Here is a 20,925-nt window from a genome sequence, read left to right as displayed (position 1 = left end):
CCCAAGTGGAGGGGATACGACAGCTATGATAGTGCAGCGATAGTACACCTTTATCTTCTTCAGTAGATGTTCATGTGTGACTTTGTCACCTGTTCTCTGGATAGACAGTAATATTCTATCTTGTCTGCTCAGGTCACAATTCAGAATCTGTTGTTAAAAGCCTTTGACAGTGCTATGTATCCTAGAGTAGGTGTAGTTATAGTTCGACTCTTTTGTTTTCTTATTTGTTTGTGGGGATGCTTCTCTAAAGGTAATGTCTGCTTTTTGCAACCTTCGAGTTGATATAATTCAAGTGTTATTTCACGATACTTTTATATCATCAAATCCTCTCAGCGTTCATATACACTCCCTCACAAAATTAGAGGAACACCCACTTTTTACGTAGAAATTATGCGAACTTCAAATGGACGTAACTTCGGTCCGAAAAGTTGTATTGAAGTGAACAATATACAGTATAGACTCGTTATAAGCAAAACACTCGGGACCGGACTTTTGCTTATAACGTTTAGTTCCACCATTGTTTGATACAGTATAGACTCGTTATAAGCTAAAAAGATCTCTACGCTATTTGCAAAGAAACCATCCCCGCCACTGGGGGTATACCCCTCGAGACGCCGTGAAGCTCGCTCGCCGCGTAGCGTGATCTGGAATCAGATATCGGTGAGGCAACACTAATGCAATAACCTAACTTTGTTATTTTTCATTTTTTTTTTATAAAACTTTTTCCATCATATTTCTGACATTTTTCTCATTGAAACGATACCAAACACGATATAACTCGGACCATATGTATTTACTTGAAACAACTTATTATGTATCATTATCATTTCTATTAAATTAGAAAAAAGTCTTATCTCAAGTATCTGTTCAATCAGCTACCGTATCACAATAACCAGCTTTTATTAGATTATATAAATAAAAACTGTTTCAGTTTCATCGCTATCGGTACATTCCCTGCAGCATAAACGCCGGAAGATATAAATGAAGTATTACGTATTTTGCGATAAAAGTCGTTAGGAATGAAAAAATACAAAATGATTTTTTAACGGAACCAATCGGGAGACATACTCTACCAGATGCAAAAGGTTTCGTTCCGATTGGTCCATCCGTCTCGGCGTAATCGGTGAACATACATAAAAAAAAAAAAAAAAGAAATATACACATCGAACTGAGTGTCCTCCTCCTTTTCGAAGTCGGATAAAAAACGAAAGCTACGAAATCGAGTGTCTCTCTCACGCATGGCGTATACGTGCATACTTTTCGTTGATTGTGTGAGTGCACGCATACAGGTCATGGCACAAGGAGTCTGTGCCCTTAACACGTGGCACTTCATGCACGAACAGGACCCCTGCTGATATTTACCACTGAAGTGAATTTTTCCCGTGAAAAATTTCCAAAGTTAGCGCAATATCTTGAAAACAAATGAAAATCAAGTGTATACATGAAAGCTTAATGAATTCAACTTCAAAAACACTATCAAATAATCGAAAGTAAAATATATAGTTCCATTTAAGAAACCAAACTCTGCCATTATATTTTTGAAAATAACAATGCAAAAAAAAATTCGTCTACGTCAAAATGTTGCCCCCTTTTACCATGCAATGACCACTAAAGCAATTTCTTGTATCTTTAATAGTTTAGGAAATAATGGAGTGTTTCCAGTTACGCGGGACACACTGTATGTGCACAAAGTATAATACAGGGTGATCCTTTCGCTAGTGGACTCAAAGGAAATGCCGCTACACCGTTATGAATGGACCCAAGCCCTTTTCTAGACGGGGGTGCATACTGTAGCTGTGTCCGTGAAAAGGTATCGATGACAGAAAAAGCACTTGGACCACTTCATGCTGTTATGGCGGCACTTCCTTTGAGTCCACTAGCGAGAGGATCACCCTGTACTACAAAAATGTAAACAGTTGTGGAGTATTGAAATACAAAAGTGGTTATAACTTTGATAATACACGTTTATATAAATCTTTTTTTATTGTTTTCCAGCCCAGTCCACTCCTAAAGTGCATCCCATATATTACGAAACATTCTACATACTACCATATACCTTTATGTCATAAATTATAAATTATAGAATTCGCATATGATTGTGTCCAAAGAAAACATAAATAATTCGTATTCTTAATGAAAATACGTATTCTTTAATGAAAAAGCTATTTGTATTTTAGGTAAAATTGGAATCAGATATTTGCAGACATTTCTGCTCTTCTTGGGGATGGCCTTTGGATACTGTCTTCGAGTGAGCATATCGGAAGCTATCGTTCCAATGTCGGAGGTAAAGTATTATCAACCTTTTAATTATTTAAGAAGGTCGGATTTAGATTTGAAAATTCAAAGTGTGATTATAAAATTGATTCTCAATCAATGAAAAAATTTTGGTTTTCTCATTAATTGGATCTGTTTTACACGGTCAACCAGAGAAACATCATAAGATGTCGAACTGACCAAACTTGGACGTCCTAGTGATATAAGATGCTTCGTTCAACACATAGAGTTTCAGTAAAATTATTGATTAACCACTGCATACGTCAAGTGTGAATTTCTAGGGTAAGATAATAGTTTAACACATTAGCTAAAGCTAAAGCTAAAGTTAATGTGTTAAAACACACTATCGTAAAAGCGGCCCTATTATTGCGGTTTCTTATTCTTTGGGTCTGCCGTTCCTAGCGTAGACCTCCGCTGTAGCACTTACCGTAACAATAGGGCCACTTTTACGACTTGCTACTCAAATTGAGACGTATCTACTGAAAATCGAAAAATTTGTAAACGTCATATTTTGAAAACTAATTAAGATCGAGTGTATACATTCATGCTTAATAAAGTCTTGAAAAGCATTATCACATGATTTGAAAAAAAAAATATAGTTCCATTTAAAAAACAAAACTTGACCATCATATCTATTAAACTAATAATGCAAAAAATTTTTCACTTCTGCCAAAACATAGTTCCCATTTTAGGGGAAACTTCCGAAAGGCCCCATCACCCCAGGACAACCAAACTTCGGATTTATAGTAATTGAGGGACGAGAAATCGAATGAGACCATTTTCAGAACTGGCAAATAAACCGACCTCGAGATATACAGGGTATTCTAAAAGTGCGGAAACCCCGTATTATCTTGATAAGAACGCATTTCAACGCAAAATGACTAACCCTAAGCCTAACCCTAACCCTAACCCTAACCCTAACCTAGGTTAGGTTAGTCATTTTCCGTGAAAATGATTTCTCGTCCCTCAATTACTATAAATCCGAAGTTTGGTTGTCCTGGGGTGATGGGGTCTTTCAGAAGTATACCCCCATTTTACCGTGCAATTTTCATATCAACAATTATTTGTATCATTACTAGTTAACAGCTCTAGGGATAACAGCTCTGTCACACTTGGACTGGGACACCCTGTATAACGGGCGAACTGAATAATTAAATTTACCACATTTCAATAATTTTGAATTACATGGCCGGTCGCCTAATGGTGGCCGGATTATTAAATTAACTTAACTTAACTTAATCTAAACGAATAAAAGAAAAAAGGTAATGAAAAGTTTGATTTTTATAATATACTTAATCTAATCAGTGCATTAAATTAGGATAGATTAGGTTAAATTAATATTTTGGCCGTTGCATCGTGAGGCGGCCAACCACGCAAATCAAAATTGAAAATGATTGAAAACAGTCAAGTTTGAATTTTAAGCTCACCCGTTATATGGATAGTTGCCGTGCCATGGCCGAATAGATTCGAACCATTTATGAGTACATACACTGATTGTGAGTTGCGTTGATTCTGTCGCGACTTGTAACACTAACACATATTCACGCCGAAGAAACGATGGGCGAGGGGCACACGAGGGGCTTGCGAGGGGCGTGTCAATTGACTGCCGGCAGTCCCTCTGCGTGTCCCTTGCCCATCGGCTCACCGGCGTGAATGTGTTAGTGCGACAGAATCAACGCAAGTCATTGTGAGTGTACATACATCAGTGCCTTTCTGGAAATATTGTGACCATCATCACAGTCCATAGCCTGCAATAATTTTCTGGTTTTTAAGTTTTCATTTTTCAACGTCTCGGCGGCATTGATCAATCATACAATGGTGCACTCACAGCAGTTGGGTCATCGATTTTGATATAACTTTTTCTGGTGAATCTTGATGAAAAATAAGTTGACCCGTGTTTGGCCGTTTTCGTCAATATTCAATATTTAAAGAGATATTTAATATTTTAATTCTCTGATATCCTTAAGTATTAAATTGATGAAACGGTTATTCACAGCTGTGTTAGGGAAACGGGTAAAGTAGTAGGCTCGTTGAACTACGCCGTCGTGAGTTCAAATCCTATGAGACTAATTCCATTTTTTTTCTATATTTTTTTAGTTTCTGCGTTTTTTGTTCTGTTTTCTTGTTTTTTGTTTTTAATTTATTATAATTTTGTCATATGTATTGTTTACAATTTATGGGGTGGTACACATCGTAAAACTTCAGTCAAATTTTGTAACTAATATCCGATAGATCGGTTTTTTTTTAATGTTAACCAAGTATGTTTTCCGGATAGTGTAAGAAAAGCAAAATGCTCTTGCAATGCATTAGCTTTTATTAAATGTTCATATTGTCGAAAACACTTATGTTTTTCGTATTTCTACGATATGTATCATCCCATAAATTGTAAATAATACATATTACAAAATTATAATAAATTAAAAACAAGAAAACAGAACCAAAAAAAAAAACAAAAAAGGCAACAAGAACACAAAAAAAGCAGAAACAAAATAAAATGGAGAGAAAAAATGAACTAGCCCCTTCCGGGATTTGAACTGGCGACGGCGTAGTTCAACGAGCCTACTACTTTACCCGTTTCCCTGACACAGCTGTTGATAAAAGTTTTACCAATTTAATATTTAAGCATATCAGAGAATTAAAATATTAAATATCTCTTTAAATATTGAATATTGACGAAAACGGCCGAACACGGGTCAACTTATTTTTCATCAAGATTCATCAGAAAAAGTTATATCAAAATCGATGACCCAACTGCTGTGAGGTCTCCTTGTCAGTAATTCGTATTTCACTCACACTCACTCAAACTTTAAGTACATACTATAGACCGATGAGATGTTGGCGAGAGGGACGGCACAGGGACTAAGGGAGCACTTCGCACGCTCCGCCCGGTCCCCACGTTTGATCCTCGCGAAATCCACACCATCTGCCTTTAGCGGCACGCTCTTACATAGGCGTAGCAATTTCGTATTTCCGAGGGAGACAGTCTTAATTCGCGCAGCTTACTAGGTCTACAGAGATTTTTAATAACGTGTGTGATTCCCCTCTACAGCTTGCTTTTTACTTTACGATCATATAAATAGTGGACAGAAATATATGACGTACGATAACTGATAACCGATGATGATATGGTAAAGATACACGATACAATGAAATTCCTATTATTTTTCAAAGAAAAAATTATATGATCGCAAAGTAAGAAGCAAGCTGTAGAGGGAAATCACATACGTTATTAAAAACGTCCCTAGACCTACTGAACTGCGCGAGTTAAGTATGGTCTCTCGTGAACTGCAGTATAGTTAATCCGCAATGGGTATGTTGATTCCCGTTGAATATTGTTTACTTGAAATTATCAAATAGGTCATTTGTCATAGGTTGCCGATACCTGTACTGGGATCTTCCTAGTAGAAGAAAAGTTTTTAATTTTGCGCCGCCTCCGAAAACTTTGAAATGAATTTGGTATCCTATTTAACGATTAAGTAGATATTATTAATAGCTATGGAATATTGGTATAAATGAAATAAAAATTATTTGACACTTTTTAGTGCATTTCGAAGTCGGATTTGTTTTTTGTTAAAAATTATTTTATTTCACACTTTTTAGTGGAATCTGTAGTATTTGTAGAATAGTGTAAGGCGATTTTGTGTTCTTGTAGCTTAGTTAATAACCATTAACCGAAAAAAAATTGACCGAATTTAAATGGTTAATAAATAACAAATTTCATAAATTTTTGCAAGTGGGATCATCGCGAATATACAGGGTGTCACGCGACTACCTCGACAGCCGACGAGGGATGATTGCTAAGGTGATTCTAAACAACTTTTTCCTTTGCCAAAATGTTGATTCGTTTTCGAGTTATTAACAAAAAACACCGACCAATCCGTGCGCATACAGCGCGCGGGCTCAGGGACTGCAGTGTCGGCTACGAAAACCTGACCTGACGTAGGTCGCGAACGAACGGCTTGGCACCCCGTTAGCATAGCACAATAAAAAAACTGAACTAGTAGAACATTTTTCGTCGTTGTTTAGAATGAACACGGAACCTAATCTCTTGTCGCCTGTCATAAAATAAAAAAGGAAATTCTAAGCATTCTAAACAATAAATAAAAATGTTTGAAGTAGAATAATTAATAAACGTTTGAATTGGAGGTTACGTTAATGATGAAAAATTTGAAAACAATTTAAATGAAACTTTCTCATTCGTTCCTAAAATAACCTGCTACAAAAAATATACAAAAATTTTTTGTATATATACCAACGGGGAGTTATACTCTACAAGACGCAAAAAGTTTCGTTCCGATTGGACCATCCGTTTCGCCGTAATCGGTGAACATATATAAAAAAAAAATTGTCCTCCTTTTCGAAGTCGGATAAAAAGATTGAGTAAAGACAGTGTGTTTTGATATACATCTTTTTCCAAATAATATACAGTAATGCTTCGAAATAAGCAAGTGGTCTCTGCTTCGAAATAAGCAACTCGCTATCCCCTCTTCTTTGTTTGAAGTCGCCCGCAAAGTGAGAGGTACGAGAAATGAGTGAGAGGTCCATGAAGGCGAGAAGCCGATGTTTAGGGTAATAAATTTCACGCTCGACTGAGCAGTGACATCGGTTAGTAGAAGAAGGATGGAATATATGTATATAATGCTTTCTATCCTTGTTCAAAAAATAACATCGCTGCTCGGCCGATCACTATATGATTTGCCGCTACCTCGGATCTCTCACTCGTTTCTCGCGTTCTCTATCGACCCGTTTCGAGAACAAAGTCAAGCCGAATAGCAACCTGCTTCGAAATAAGCAACTGTTCGGTCCCGAGCCACTTGCTTATTTCGAAGCATTAATATAATATCCAAAATTAAATATCAACATTATTGATGATGTAAATTGATTACATAAAACTTATGTAAACCTGCACAACTGTCATTAAGAGTTTTCTTGGTGTCAATAAAAAAAATAGTAGTTACATAATTAAGCGTTTGATTGATAACGCTTAAAAATGGCAGCGCACAGTGAACATGTTAAAACAAAAAGTATCTACCTATAATATTATAAGCAATGATAGTAAATAAATAATAACAAAAGAAAAGTGTTTGATCATAAAAAGTTACAGCAAAATGCGTATATGCAACTTGAGTATCAATAGATTAAAAAAAATTCAGTTCCGATTTAAAAAATCAAGGTTTATTTAATCTCTATAACGATGCAATATTGTTAAAAAAAAAACGATAAGATAAAATCAAAAAAATCGATAATACCAATCACTCATATATTGCGTAAGTGTGATTATACAATGAATCTTAATGATCGCATATGTTGCTACAATCGGTTCTCTTGGGATCTATCACCGATTTCTAAATAAAACCAAACATTTTCTTGATATTCCATCAAGAAGAAAATTCACTTTTATTCAGTTGCTTCTAATTATGGCATTTTGACGACCATATATTTTGTGAAATCTATAATTTTTGTAATCTTCTTTATATATATATTTCTTCTGTTCGTCTGTATGTCACTAAACTCCTCCTAAACGGCTGGACCGATTTTGATGAAATTTTTTGTGTGTGTTCAAGTTGACTCGAGAATGGTTTAGATTCACAATTCGGTCCACTACAAAATGTTTTTTTAATTAATTTTTTATTTATAAGTTATTGTTGATCTTGGAATGTTTTACATTGGATCCGGCAGACAGCGCTGCGATCGCGGTGACAAAAGCCTATGTCCATCTTGAAAGAATAAGCAGTCCAATAGTGCAAATTTCATTAAAATCCGTTTAGCCATTTAAACGTGAAGAGGAACAAAGGATCAGACATTTTCACTTTTATATATTAGTAGGGATAGGGACAGGGAAATAGGGATAGGAATAAGGAAGTAGGGATAATAATACTTGATTAAAATTCCCGGGCAGAGCCGGGTAACGCAGCTAGTTTTACATATATTCCTTTTAATAGCTAATAGTAAACTCAAGTACAGATACAGTATAATCATAATACAGTTGTAGTAATATAATTGTAGTGAAATTATGGTATAGTTGTAGTTTACTTATAGTGCAGTTACAGTATCGTTATTTGTAATAAAATTATATTAGATACTTTTTTTTTACCGTACAATGCACTGTGGTCTAGGAACCCGCTTTCCGTGGAAAAAATTAAAAACGTCTCTAAATCGAATTTTGACCAAATATAATCAATATAAATATACTAAATATAATTAATAGAACTAAAATACAACTAAACAAATGCAAAAATATAATTTTTTTAAATTTTTTTATTGTAATTCGGGACTCATAACGATATTCGAATATTTTTTAATAATGAGATATTTTCTCAACCATTCATGATTCTTTTCTTTAAACTTTTGTAGTATACTATACGAATTTGCCCACTTTGTATATAAATTGCAACTAAATTTACGCACTGTTTCCTGAACAGATTTTCTGTACCCTTCAGGAAAATTAGTTTCCTCGACGATGAAGCTGAAACACGTCTCCAAATGATTATTATCTCGTGTTTATAAGAATTAATACTAACAAGAGATAAGAGTCTCGCAAAGAAAACGTTTCGTATTACTCTAGAGTCTAGACTCTAGACAGAAGTCACTTCGGCCCGAGCGGTACGTATGCTGCCGCGGTGGCCGCAACGTCATTTATTGAAATTCGTATAACTTTAAAAGTTGAGGAAGGTTGAACCTAAGATTTATATAATTCTTTAAAGAAATGTTTAAGCTTTCTTATAAAACAAATCTGGTAGCTAGCACTTTTAAGCATTTTTTTAAAACCATCCGCAAAGTTTCAATTGATGAAAACTTTGCTCTATTTATACATAAGTTAAAGAACACTTCCGACGCAATTGAATAATCAAAATAGAACTACTAATATGCATAAAGTTGTTCTCAAAAACTATTATTTGATGATCTATAATGAATACTTACAAAAATTAGATTCACTTCGAATTTCGGAATTTTGACTTCAGCATGTTGTACACGGCTACACAATCGTTCAAAATGAAAATGATTTTGGATTTCTTAGTTTTAAAGTGTTCTTATTGTTAGTTAGTAGGAAAAAAAATTTTTTCAAAACATTAAACTTGAAAAATTGAATTTTGGCCACGAAAAACCGGTTTCTGGACCACTGTGCAATGTACAATTACTAAATTTCAAAGTATAATTAATTACTATCAGATAGAATTAGTTAAAAATAAGGTATAAAGTGACGACGTAAAAAATGAAACATCAAAATCACAAATATGTGATAGCGGCCGTCAGAGTGTTCAGCAGTGCCATGTTTTATCCGCACTAGGCAACAATAAATCGACATGGCTACATAGCTATAGTTACCTACATACGTAACGTGATACATGCATTGATGTAACACAGTCATTCCCAGCGAAGCTTCCTCCATTCTGTGTCCTTTTCTCTTCATAAACTATGACAAAGAAGGATAGGCTATTCCAGTGATTTTCAAATTTTTTCTGTTGATGACAGTCTTATTGCATCAGAACAGTAATTGAGAACATTAAATGATTCATACATCTCAAGTTTACGAATAATTCATGCACATATTTTGAATAAGCAAATCAATTTATAAATGAATCATAACTACAATAGACTCTTGTTATATTACCGTGGAACGTAACATTTTTGAAGGGAGGGGAGGGAGAGAAGTGTATAATCGACGTAGGCTATGATGATTGAAGAGTAGCATTAGTATGCTTGAAAATCCGTGTGAAAGTCAATTCACTCACGTAGTAAGGCAGGTGAACATGTTGTTTAATGTATAATACATCTCATCAAATGTTGTAATCGAAGTGGACACAGCCACCCTTATTTCCCTGTTCCACGTTGATTTTTGCTTTTTATTACAGTAAGCGCTGAAAACTCAGCTTCGCATAAATATGAGGTTACAAATGGAACTAAGATTCGCTTTATACCATTTATTAACTGTCTTATTTCAGTGAAAATAAAGTTTGAGAACCACTGTTTTATCCTATACGTTGTGTAGGATCTATGCGTTTATCCTCTTATCGTTAGTCCGGAACGCCACGCCGCGCCGACTGGACATTGCTGATGTAATACATCAAAGTCAGATTTTATTCTTTTTTCTAAATACGTATGTAGTTATTTACGTATTCTTCAGTATGAAAAGAAAATTCTATAACATAGCAACAAAAAACATATTGTACACATTACTTTACTACTCACAATCATAACAAAATAGCTATTTTGAAATTGGACCGAATGACTTGAAATTTTTTGAGATGCTATAAAAATTGGTTTGCTAGATAATATGATTTGAAAATTACAACTTGTCGGAATCGGTAAAAAACACTGAAGGTCACTTTTTATAACATTTTATCTAGGTCTGTAATGAAAATTTAAAATATACATTACGTATACGTATTATGTAATAAATGTACATTATGTACATAATTATGTACAAGCCAACTCATCTAAAAGTTATAAACAATAGATATTAGTGATTTCCCACTTACTAATATGACTAGTCGCGTTTTTAGTCGAAAAATCGCAATTTTCGTTAATTGTTATTGCTTGTAACTTCTATGTACGTTGGCCGATCCTGATTACGTTTTCAGTGTTTATATGTATAACTTACTTGTATCTATATAATCGGGGGACAACGTAGGTATGTACGAAACGGAAGTATAGATTTTTGATGATAGAAATGGTGGGGGCCGAGCCTTTAAATGTTGCCTTTGAACTTAGAAAAAGATAGCCAGCGAAAGGGAAAGGGGTCCGAGAATCAAAGCAACTGAAAATAGCATATCGATGAGATAACACTATTTTAACAATAAAACTTTATTTATTTTTTATTTTTGTTAAATGAAACTGTTACCAATGTAATTGTCAGATTTTACTTATTAAAATAAGACTAAACACGATATAATTTGGGTTATATGGGCGAAAATAAACTTTCGCATTGGGGATGTTCCCTTGTACATAAAATAAATAAATATAATCCAAATCATATCGTGTTTGGTCTTGCTTTAATCAGAAAAATCTCATAAATACATCGTTAAAAGTTTTACGCCGTATTGGATATGGGTGTTTAAATAAAACAGTTTGTTTTATATTATAAAAACTGACTTTATTAATATAGCTCGGAAAAATACGTCTAACTCTGTAGAACTCTCAAAAGCGAATGAATCGTCGACACCCTCAAGCAAAGATGGGGTCTGTTTTCTTTACCTGCAAATGTTTATGGGACTGCCTAGCGATGCAGTCCCTTTTCCTAGGTGACGACAACCAGACACATCTGGTTGCCTTACTATTGCCTTTATCTAGGTTTTGAACGTAGGGGCATTTTTGCTTTTACTTAAAAGAAACGGTTTCTCTACAGTTACCTTCTGTTAGTTATAATCCAACACGCCGCGACAGATTCGATGAGACTCGTTAGTGTACAGTACGCGACCATAAAACTTATAGGAATAATAAAATAATTTTTAATAAAAAATACAACCGACTTCAAAATGCGCTAAAAAGCATGAAATAATTTTTATTTCATTTATACCAATATTCCACAGCTGTTAATCATCTATTTAATCGTTAAATAGTATACTAAATACATTTCAACCTTTTCGGAGGCGGCGCAAAATTATTATTAGTTCATTTATTAGTTCTAATAGTACCATAGTACTTTTTTACGCAGAATGCTTCAAGAAGATGACACAAGTAAAAAAAAATGCAATTCCATTTAAATAAAAAGTGGATTTGCATTTTTTGAGTGCATCGTTGCATTCACGAAGAAAATGAAATCACAGAAAAATGGACATTATCATACCATTGAACTTTTACATGAACAGCTTTTTCCTATCTCTTACAAAATTCAAGATATAACTCGTCTCAATTGCATGACGTATCCTGTATACTTTTATTAATTAAAAAACATTTATTTAAAAAAGTTAATAACTTTTTCTAAAAATAATTCTTAGATTGCACGTTCCTTCGGTTCTTCAGAGCAGGCATATATTTTTCAGCAGCGAGGAGTGCTACGGTGTGCTATGTAAAATCCAGGCGTTTGGTCAATCAGAATTTATCGGAGCGTGACAATTCTATCATTTGGGTTGAAAGAAAGATAGCATGATCACCGTACATCTCACTCTAAACACGCGCCAATGTTTCGCTTTCGTTCTTCAGGCGTATCGTCGCGATGCCTCTGACGAGATGAGCGTTTGAATGTGTTTGTAAAAATACTTGAGGCGCTGTTGCCTTCCTAGATCGTGTTGCGCGCACACTAGCTAAGAATAACACGCAAGTGGCTCCACCAGGCCGAACGAAAAAACTACTGTAATACCGACGTCCCGAATCGGAGAGGTCACGTGCCGTGTATACCCCCTTAAGGCTAGAGTCTCCACACCAAGTAGTTTAGGCCGAAGGCTGGTCCGCCGGCGACAGCGAGACTTTACCGAGTATATTATACCGAAGCAGTGCGTTTTGAGCGTTATACAAATAATAATTCGCTGTTGCAGAAAAAGTACGCAACTGAACTTTATTCTAATAACACAATCTGCTTAGGCTTGTCTTTCTCTTTTTTTTTGAGCCCAATAACACCTCAATCGGTGCATTTATTTATGAAATATTAATTGGTTTTTCATCGATTTTCGATTAGTTTCATTAACACCTACGTCATGCCTACGTCAGCGTGGATTACACATTTTTGCTGCTAGAGGCGCTATTAGCGCTGTGGGTTACCAGTGACTATAGATAGTAGAAGACTGGACATGCCTTTGTTACCGAAGGGTGGTCATTTTTGGGACGATTGTCCCCTCAGTATGAAGAGAGGTTTCCACAGTCGGCATAACAGTCGTACATGTTTTGCCACTTATTCTGTTACCATACCTCACTGGCACAACTACCTTACCGATTACGGTAAGATGAAGAGACGTATACATGTATAGTACAACTGCAGTGTTGCCACGCTCAACGCACAGCTCAACAAAGTAAGATATATCGCGGCATCCCTTAAACATATTCCATCTTATTTTATCTCGTTACGCGTATTCTCTTTCTTGCTCTTCAGAGATATGGCAACACTGAGCTCGATACACTGAGTAAAGAGATAGCTGTTGGTATTGAAGCAATTTTCTGTTATCGTCAACGTGCCGTAGACTGTTGCAGTGCGAAGTGTTTCATATTTTTGTACTAGGATAGAGCAGATGGCGCTCGTTCTCGAGGCACAAATTCACGAGCCTTTGAGAACAAAGCACTGATATACATACAGGGTGATTCTCTCGCAACGCAACACAAAAGCCGTGCCGAACAATGGAACCCCTGCTGTTCCGTTTCTTGTCTTCGTCTTAGTCATAAACACACACAAAGCAGTTTTGGGTCCGGCGATATAGCCCCTGGGTTTCTTTACCCGCAAAAACAGCAGGGTTCCATTGTGCGGGACGGCTTTTGTGTTGCGTTGCGAGAGAATCACCCTGTATATACTATGGATACGAGATTCCCATAAGCCAGCTGTACAGCGGTTGAAGCGAATTGAAGGAGACTTTACTCGCCAAAGCCACCACCGTTCGACCGATGCATTAAAGGAAATAGCCAATCAGCGGTAAGATTTTGAGTCGTGACAGTCTCTCGACGCGCGTACCACGGGTGGTCGTGGGGTGAGGGGAAGTAAAGTACACCGGTCAAACGATGGTGGCGCATCACACCAAAACCACCTTCAAATCGCTTCAAGCATCTCCAATCCATAGTATACATATCAGTGGAACAAAGGCATGTCCAGTCTTCTACTATCTATAGTCACTGGGATTACGTTACGCACATGCGTCGTTACTGATATTCGCGTTGGTTCAACCTCATGGCGTGCGATATTCTAACACGTTATCGTATTGCGACGGCGCGCTGCATCAGCCGCGTCAAGGCGGCGCGTACAAAATTCAAAACGGTAGTACATTGGTCGCTTATGCATATATACATATGTGTTTAACGATGCTGGGTAATCATCAAAACTGCGACAGAAATGACAACACTTTTTCAAATTATTTTGAATAAAATATTTTTTTCACTTACTTAGAAATTATAATCTTTATAAGTAATCTTCTTTATTTCATGGGAACAGAAGAGCAGTAACAATTTATTTTACTCTAAATAATATAAATGTTAATTTACACCACAAATTATCACAAGATTATTTCAAACAATACCCAACTCTGATCATACCTTATGGAAATAATGAACAGTCCGTCTATTTACTTTACACGCGTATCATAACCCAAGACCATCTTACTATTACACATGTAAAATACTTTCTGTAACCACGACCTCTTTTCATTGCTTGCCATAACTTTAGGAGTATTGTTGAGAAATTACATATACAGTGTAAAATTACCATCAACCATTAATAGCCAATTAAAGTAAGATTAAACTGATTTATGTCGTGCTTGGACTCATTTTAATTGGAAAATTCCCAGCAATCTGTTGGTGCAATTTTCATTGAGGTTAGATGAAAATTATTACAAATGAAATTTTCTTTACTAGATGCTCATTTGTTTTACTCGTGGCATCCCTTTGAAGTGCCGTAGCTTGACCGTCGTTGCTCGACGTATACCTATACCGTCTATCTCACTTCCTCTCGTTATTACATCTATTCTCTTACTGTCAAACGAGCATCATTGTACTTTGTTTCTTTATGCCAACGAACGACACTGTCCTGTTGCCGTAAATTTCACTGATGCGCATATGTTATCCAATGCACGGTAGCAGTTCGTTCGCGAACATCCATCTGAACACTTCTGCAACGATTGGTTTCTTTTGCCATCTTTAATAGCTTTGTAAGTGTTTCACATTATATTCATTTTAATTATTTTCTACTTCTTTTATTCTATTTTCTTTTCTTACTTATTATTTCCTTCTTATCTTTTTTTTATTCTTTTCATTATTTCTTTTACTTTTTCTTTTATTTTCTCGTTTTATTGCATTACTTACATTGAATAAAATAATATAAGAAAGCTCTTACGATTATACACGTTACGAGTACATATGTACAGAATGCCTAATATGCCACAGTTAACAGATCATTTCCAGGCAATATTATCAGGCAAGGTGAATGGTTAGAAGACACGCACATGGACATGTTTCATTATCTTGTGCAGAAGTATACTGATTTCCGTCCACAGGAAACATGGAATTTACAGTGTCTCGAAAGAATAAATCCTATACCCACAAAAAGTACATTACATTTAAAAAAAAGGTAACCCCAAGTAGGCATTATGAGCGAAGCACCTCCTTGCACTAATACACAATGCATTTCAGTGTAGCCCTGAAAACGTCGTGATATCCCACAAAAAGTACATTACATGTAAAAAAAAAAAGGTAACGCCAAGTAGTTTAGGCACTATATGGTACATATTTTGCGAATTTTCTAAAAAAGTAATGGATATCATGCAAAACCAGCCAAGTATTGAGTTATATATATTTTTCAAAATATTTATAGTTGGCGTTTGGTTGCCTCGTTGCGATTCAACAAAATTTGTTGTACGTTATTCCAAACCTGTAAATACATTATCAACTGGTGACGGACCGAACAATGTTCGTCACTGCGTCGCGAATAATTGCCGACGGATCTATACGTCCTTCCAAGTTGTAAGCCGCAGTTCAGTTTCTGGACAACTTAGCCATCACTGATAGGCCGCATCCAAGGAGCTTCTGCTTTCGCTCGCTCGTTAAGGGGGTAGACACGGGTAATGCAGCGAGGTGACATTACCGGCAAAAATGGGCCTAAAAAGGGGTTTACGGGAATACACTTTTCGTCCTTATATGAGAACATTTGGGGCTGGGTGAGGGCTCATTCGAAAGAGGAAGGTCCAATGCAGGGCGGTCTGGTCATGGTTCAACGAGATTGTGTCGATATTTAATAATAAGAGTGTTCAAAGTAGAGGAAAACTCGACAAAATACATCCGCAGATTCCAAGTATTTTTTAGGTCACTAAAACAGTTCTGTGACGCAAACGGTGACCAGACCGCCCTGCATTGAACCTTCCTCTTTCGAATGAACCCTTATTTAGATCAAAATCTTCTCATATAAGGACGAAAAGTGTATTCCCGTAAAAGCATTCCCAAAGACGAGTTCCGCCATTATCTGGATACTACAGAGCAAGTTACGTGACAAATTTAGTTCAGCTAGTAGTTATAAGGTGGCGTCTAAGTAGAAAGGCTGCCGATCTGGAATCGTAGCCAGAATCAAGCGTCAGCTTGATTACGTCACTCGAACTGTGCTGCGAAGGCAAGCGAAAAAGGCAACAACGCACGAACGCTGAGTGAGACGCACTACAGTCATGCTGTCCTTCTCTCATTCTGCATGTTGAGATTGTCCCTTTTCTCTAAGATTTGACTGCCGTCCGCCTGGATTTTTCACAGCGCCCCATAACAAACCTCGCCTCATTCAAACTATATCGTGTTTGGTATCATTTTAATCAGAGAAATTTCACCAATGCGCTAGTAAAAATTTCGGTTAAAAAAAGTCAAAAATAAAAAAGTTTTATAATTGAATTAGGATTAGTCACACCGATATGTTTCGGCTCTTTACTTTGATCATTGGACCTCTCGCTCTCTCCTCCACCGTCTGTTCCTTTCTACGTTCACGCTTGGCTGGCTATCGCATATAATCCGAGATTCGACACCTCTGCTGAATATATGAATTGTTGCACAAATTCAACTTTTACTGTACAGACGCGAGGTCCCTCCATTTATTAGTTCTAATAGTACCATATTAATTTTTTATGCAGAATGTTTCAAGGAGTTGACACAAGTAAAAAAAATGCAATTCTACTTAAATAAAAAATGGATTTGCATTTTTTGAGTGCATCGTTGCATTCACGAAGAAAATGAAATCAGAGAAAAATAGACATTATCATACCATTGAACTTTTACATAAACAGCTTTTTCCTATCTCTTACCAAATTCAAGATATAACCCGTCCCAATTGCATGACGTATCCTGTATACCCCCTTAAGGGGGTAGACCCAGTACGTGACGTCACCGATTCGGGACGTCGGTATTACAGTAGTTTTTTCGTTGGGCCTGGTGGAGCCACTTGCGTGTTTTGTTACGAACTTGAAAGGTTTAATTCTCAGCTAGCGTTGCGCGCAACACGATCTAGGAAGGCAACAGCGCCTCAAGTATTTTTACAAACACATTCAAACGCTCATCTCGCCAGAGGCATCGCGACGATACGCCTGAAGAACGAAAGCGAAACATTGGCGTGCGTTTAGAGTGAGATGTACGGTGATCATGCTATCCTTCTTTCAACCCAAATGATAGAATTGTCACGCTCCGATAAATTCTGACTGACCAAACGCGTGGATTTTACATAGCACACCGTAGCACTCCTCGCTGCTGAAAAATATATGACTGCTCCGAAGGAACGTGCAATCTGAGAATCATTTTTAGAAAAAGTTATTAACTTTTTAAAATAAATGTTTTTTAATTAATAAAAGTATACAGGATACGTCATGCAATTGGGACGGGTATATCTTGAATTTGGTAAGAGATAGGAGAAAGCTGTTTATGTAAAAGTTCAATGGTATGATAATGTTTATTTTTCTATGACTTCATTTTCTTCGTGAATGCAACGATGCACTTTTTATTTAAATAGAATTGCATTTTTTTTTTTACTTGTCTCAACTCCTTGAAACATTCTGCTAAATTTATTAGAACTAATAAATGGAGGGACCTCTCATCTATACAGTAAAAGTTAAATATGTGCAACAAAGATTGGGACCCAGACGTTGCATATATCAGTCGAGGTGTCGAATCTCGGATTACATATATGCGATGGCCAGCCAAGCGTGAACGTAGAAAGGGACAAACAGTGGAGGAGAGAGAGGTCCAATGATCAAAGAAAAGAGCCGAAACGTATCGGTGTGACTAATACTAATTCAACTACACTGAGCAACAAAATTAGCGCAACAAAAATTTTTATCAAAATTTCACTCAACTGTAGACCGTTAGACTATTTTTCAATGTCATAGCGTGCATTGGGGCGACGAGGGCCTGCCGTAGCAGCAATAAAAACCAAGGAACCATTACATACTTGCCAATTTTTACCAGCTGGTCAGCACCTTGAGCACAGGATTAAGGTAGCCTTAGTTTATTTCGCATGTGATTTTAAAGTCGAGGCGATCCTTGAATTTATTGCTGGCTACGGAAATTAGCAGAAGGCCAAGTGTCCCGAGTGGCCGTGCAACGGTACCAGCCGAATGACCGCTGGCGGGGAAATGGGTGTTTCCTAGTTTTTAAAACCACCCCTTCGCCCACTCTCCATCGAGACTCTTCCCCACCTTTTGGGGTACCAAATATATAGGGGATAGACACCGGCCAACGCTGTCTGTCTTTCTGTGAACGTCTACCACTCGTCAAATTTAATAAAGAAGTATCCTGAGAGACTTGAAAGTGTTTTCCTCCTTCCCGGATAGTCTACACAACTTTAAATAATTATAACTCCGCGAAAAATGACTGTATCAGATAAATTTTTTTTTAATTTTAAAGCTTGAAGTCTCCACTTTCAACAGGATTTGTGATATTTTGATTTCCTCCTTCCCCTTCCTCGCCATCTCCTTTAAAATGAGGTGATGTTTTGTTTTAAAAAGTTTGCACACTTTGACGCGTTCCACGGGGTGCAATGAATTTTTCCCGTAAATTTCACAAAAATTGCCGCAGAGTATCAACTATTCTGCACAAATTAAAAAAAAATTGAAGTCTCTACGATTTTTTTTGGCGGAGTTATGAGTGTTACAAGTTAACCATGCATTTTACTCAGTTTCTGTTTGTTACCGCCAGCATTAGCGTTATCCAATGCACACCACGAGGAGGTTGCTGGCCCGATTTTGTGCATCGTGTGTATATGCGTGTGCGTCCAGCAATGATTCCGGATTTAAATCCCATCGAACATGTGTGGGATATGATGGGAAGAAGGCTCCAAAATTTAGAGAGACCGCCGACTAGCCTCCAGCAACTGGAGTCGCGATTACAACAGATATGGCACGAAATTCCTCAAGATGCAAGAAGATCCTGCATCAATATGCAGGAACGTCTTGAGGAAGTTAATCAAAGACGAGGCGGGAACACACACTATTAAATGTAACACACGCACATACAGACGCACACGCATATATACACACGCACACGCACTCACACATACACACGATGCACAAAATCTGGCCAGCAACCTCCTCGTGGTGTGCATTGAGTAACGCTAATGCTGGCGGTAACAACCAGAAACTGAGTAAAATGCATGGGTAAATTGTAACACTCATAACTTCGCCAAAATAAATCGTAGAGACTTCAATTTTTTTTTAATTTGTGCAGAATAGTTTATACTCTGCGGCAATTTTTGTGAAATTTGCGGGAAAAATTCATTGCACCCCGTGGAACGCGTCAAAGTGTGCAAACTTTATAAAACAAAACATCGCCTCATTTTAAAGGAGATGGCGGGGAGCGGAAAGGAGGAAATCAAAATATGACACTTTCTGCTGAAAGTGGACACTTCAAGCTTTAAAATAAAAAAAAATTTATATGATACGGTCATTTCTCGCGGAGTTATGATTATTTAAAGTTAAGTGAAATTTTGATAAAAATTTTTGTTGCGCTAATTTTGTTGCTCAGTATATAAAACTTTTTTATTTTTGACTTTTTTTTACTGAAACTTTTACTAGCGCATTGGTGAAACTTTTCTGATTAAAATGATACCAAACACGATATAGTTTGAATGGAGCGAGGTTTGTTATGAGGCGCTGTGAAAAATCCAGGCGGGCGGCAGTCAAATCTTAGCGAAAAGGAACAATCTCAACATTCAGAATGAGAGAAGGACAGCATGACTATAGTGCGTCTCACTCAGCGTTCGGGCGATGTTGCCTTTGTCGTCGAGGTACTCAAAGGCTCGATTTATTTACGTTTTGCAAAGTTTATTTATTTGTCTTCCTTTTTACAAAGTTTACACAGTGAAATCGGACAGAGATTCGATGTTCGCTTGAGTTCTAAAACTAGAGTGGACTGCCTGTGTTTTTCCTGTTCCCTTTTTATACTAAGGTTTTGGAGGAAAAACTAAGGGCGGGGGTTTCTGGAATTTAGGATGGTGGTCCAGCCGTGAGGAAAGGAAATGGAAATCAAGATTAAATTAGCGAGGGTCTGACGCAGAAAGCATAAATAACGGAAAGGTAAAAAGGGCCTTGTAAGGAAGATCGGTTATCAGGGTGGGACGAGAAAATGGAAAAGGGCCCGGATCCATAAATAAGAAAAAGGAAAATGGCAAGGATAGACGGACTGGACAGATTGGGATCGCAGTGTCGATAAGGCTGGGTCGACACCTTTTTCGCTTGCCTTCGCAGCACAGTTCGAGTGACGTAATCAAGCTGACGCTTGATTCTGGCTACGATCGGCAGCCTTTCTACTTAGACGCCACCTTATAACTACTAGCTGAACTAAATTTGTCACGTAACTTGCTCTGTAGTATCCAGATAATGGCGGAACTCGTCTTTGGGAATGCTTTTACGGGAATCGGTTATTCGTCCTTATATGAGAAGATCTTGAGCTGAATAAGGGCTTATTCGAAAGAGGAAGGTTCAATGAAGGGGGCTCAACAAATCTTTTTAGTCACAAAACTGTTATAGTTACCTAAAATGTACTTGGATTCAGCGGGCGTAT

At 36.9% G+C, this 20,925-nt stretch overlaps 1 protein-coding gene across 1 annotated transcript in view; it reads left to right on the top strand.

The window, feature by feature from the left end:
• Nucleotides 1–48: 48 nt before the first annotated feature.
• Nucleotides 49–20,925, top strand: part of LOC114880854 (putative inorganic phosphate cotransporter) — a 64,464-nt gene continuing 43,587 nt past the window's right edge. The window contains exons 1-2 of the mRNA XM_029197304.2: nt 49–250; nt 2,178–2,284. Coding sequence (XP_029053137.2) covers nt 175–250; nt 2,178–2,284 — 183 coding nt within the window. The 5' untranslated portion in view covers nt 49–174. The remainder of the gene's footprint in view (nt 251–2,177; nt 2,285–20,925) is intronic.

Source organism: Osmia bicornis, chromosome 1, assembly GCF_907164935.1.
Source record: "Osmia bicornis bicornis chromosome 1, iOsmBic2.1, whole genome shotgun sequence".
In the NCBI taxonomy this organism is placed as follows: Eukaryota; Metazoa; Arthropoda; class Insecta; order Hymenoptera; family Megachilidae; genus Osmia; species Osmia bicornis.
This window is presented reverse-complemented; position numbering and strand designations above follow the sequence as displayed.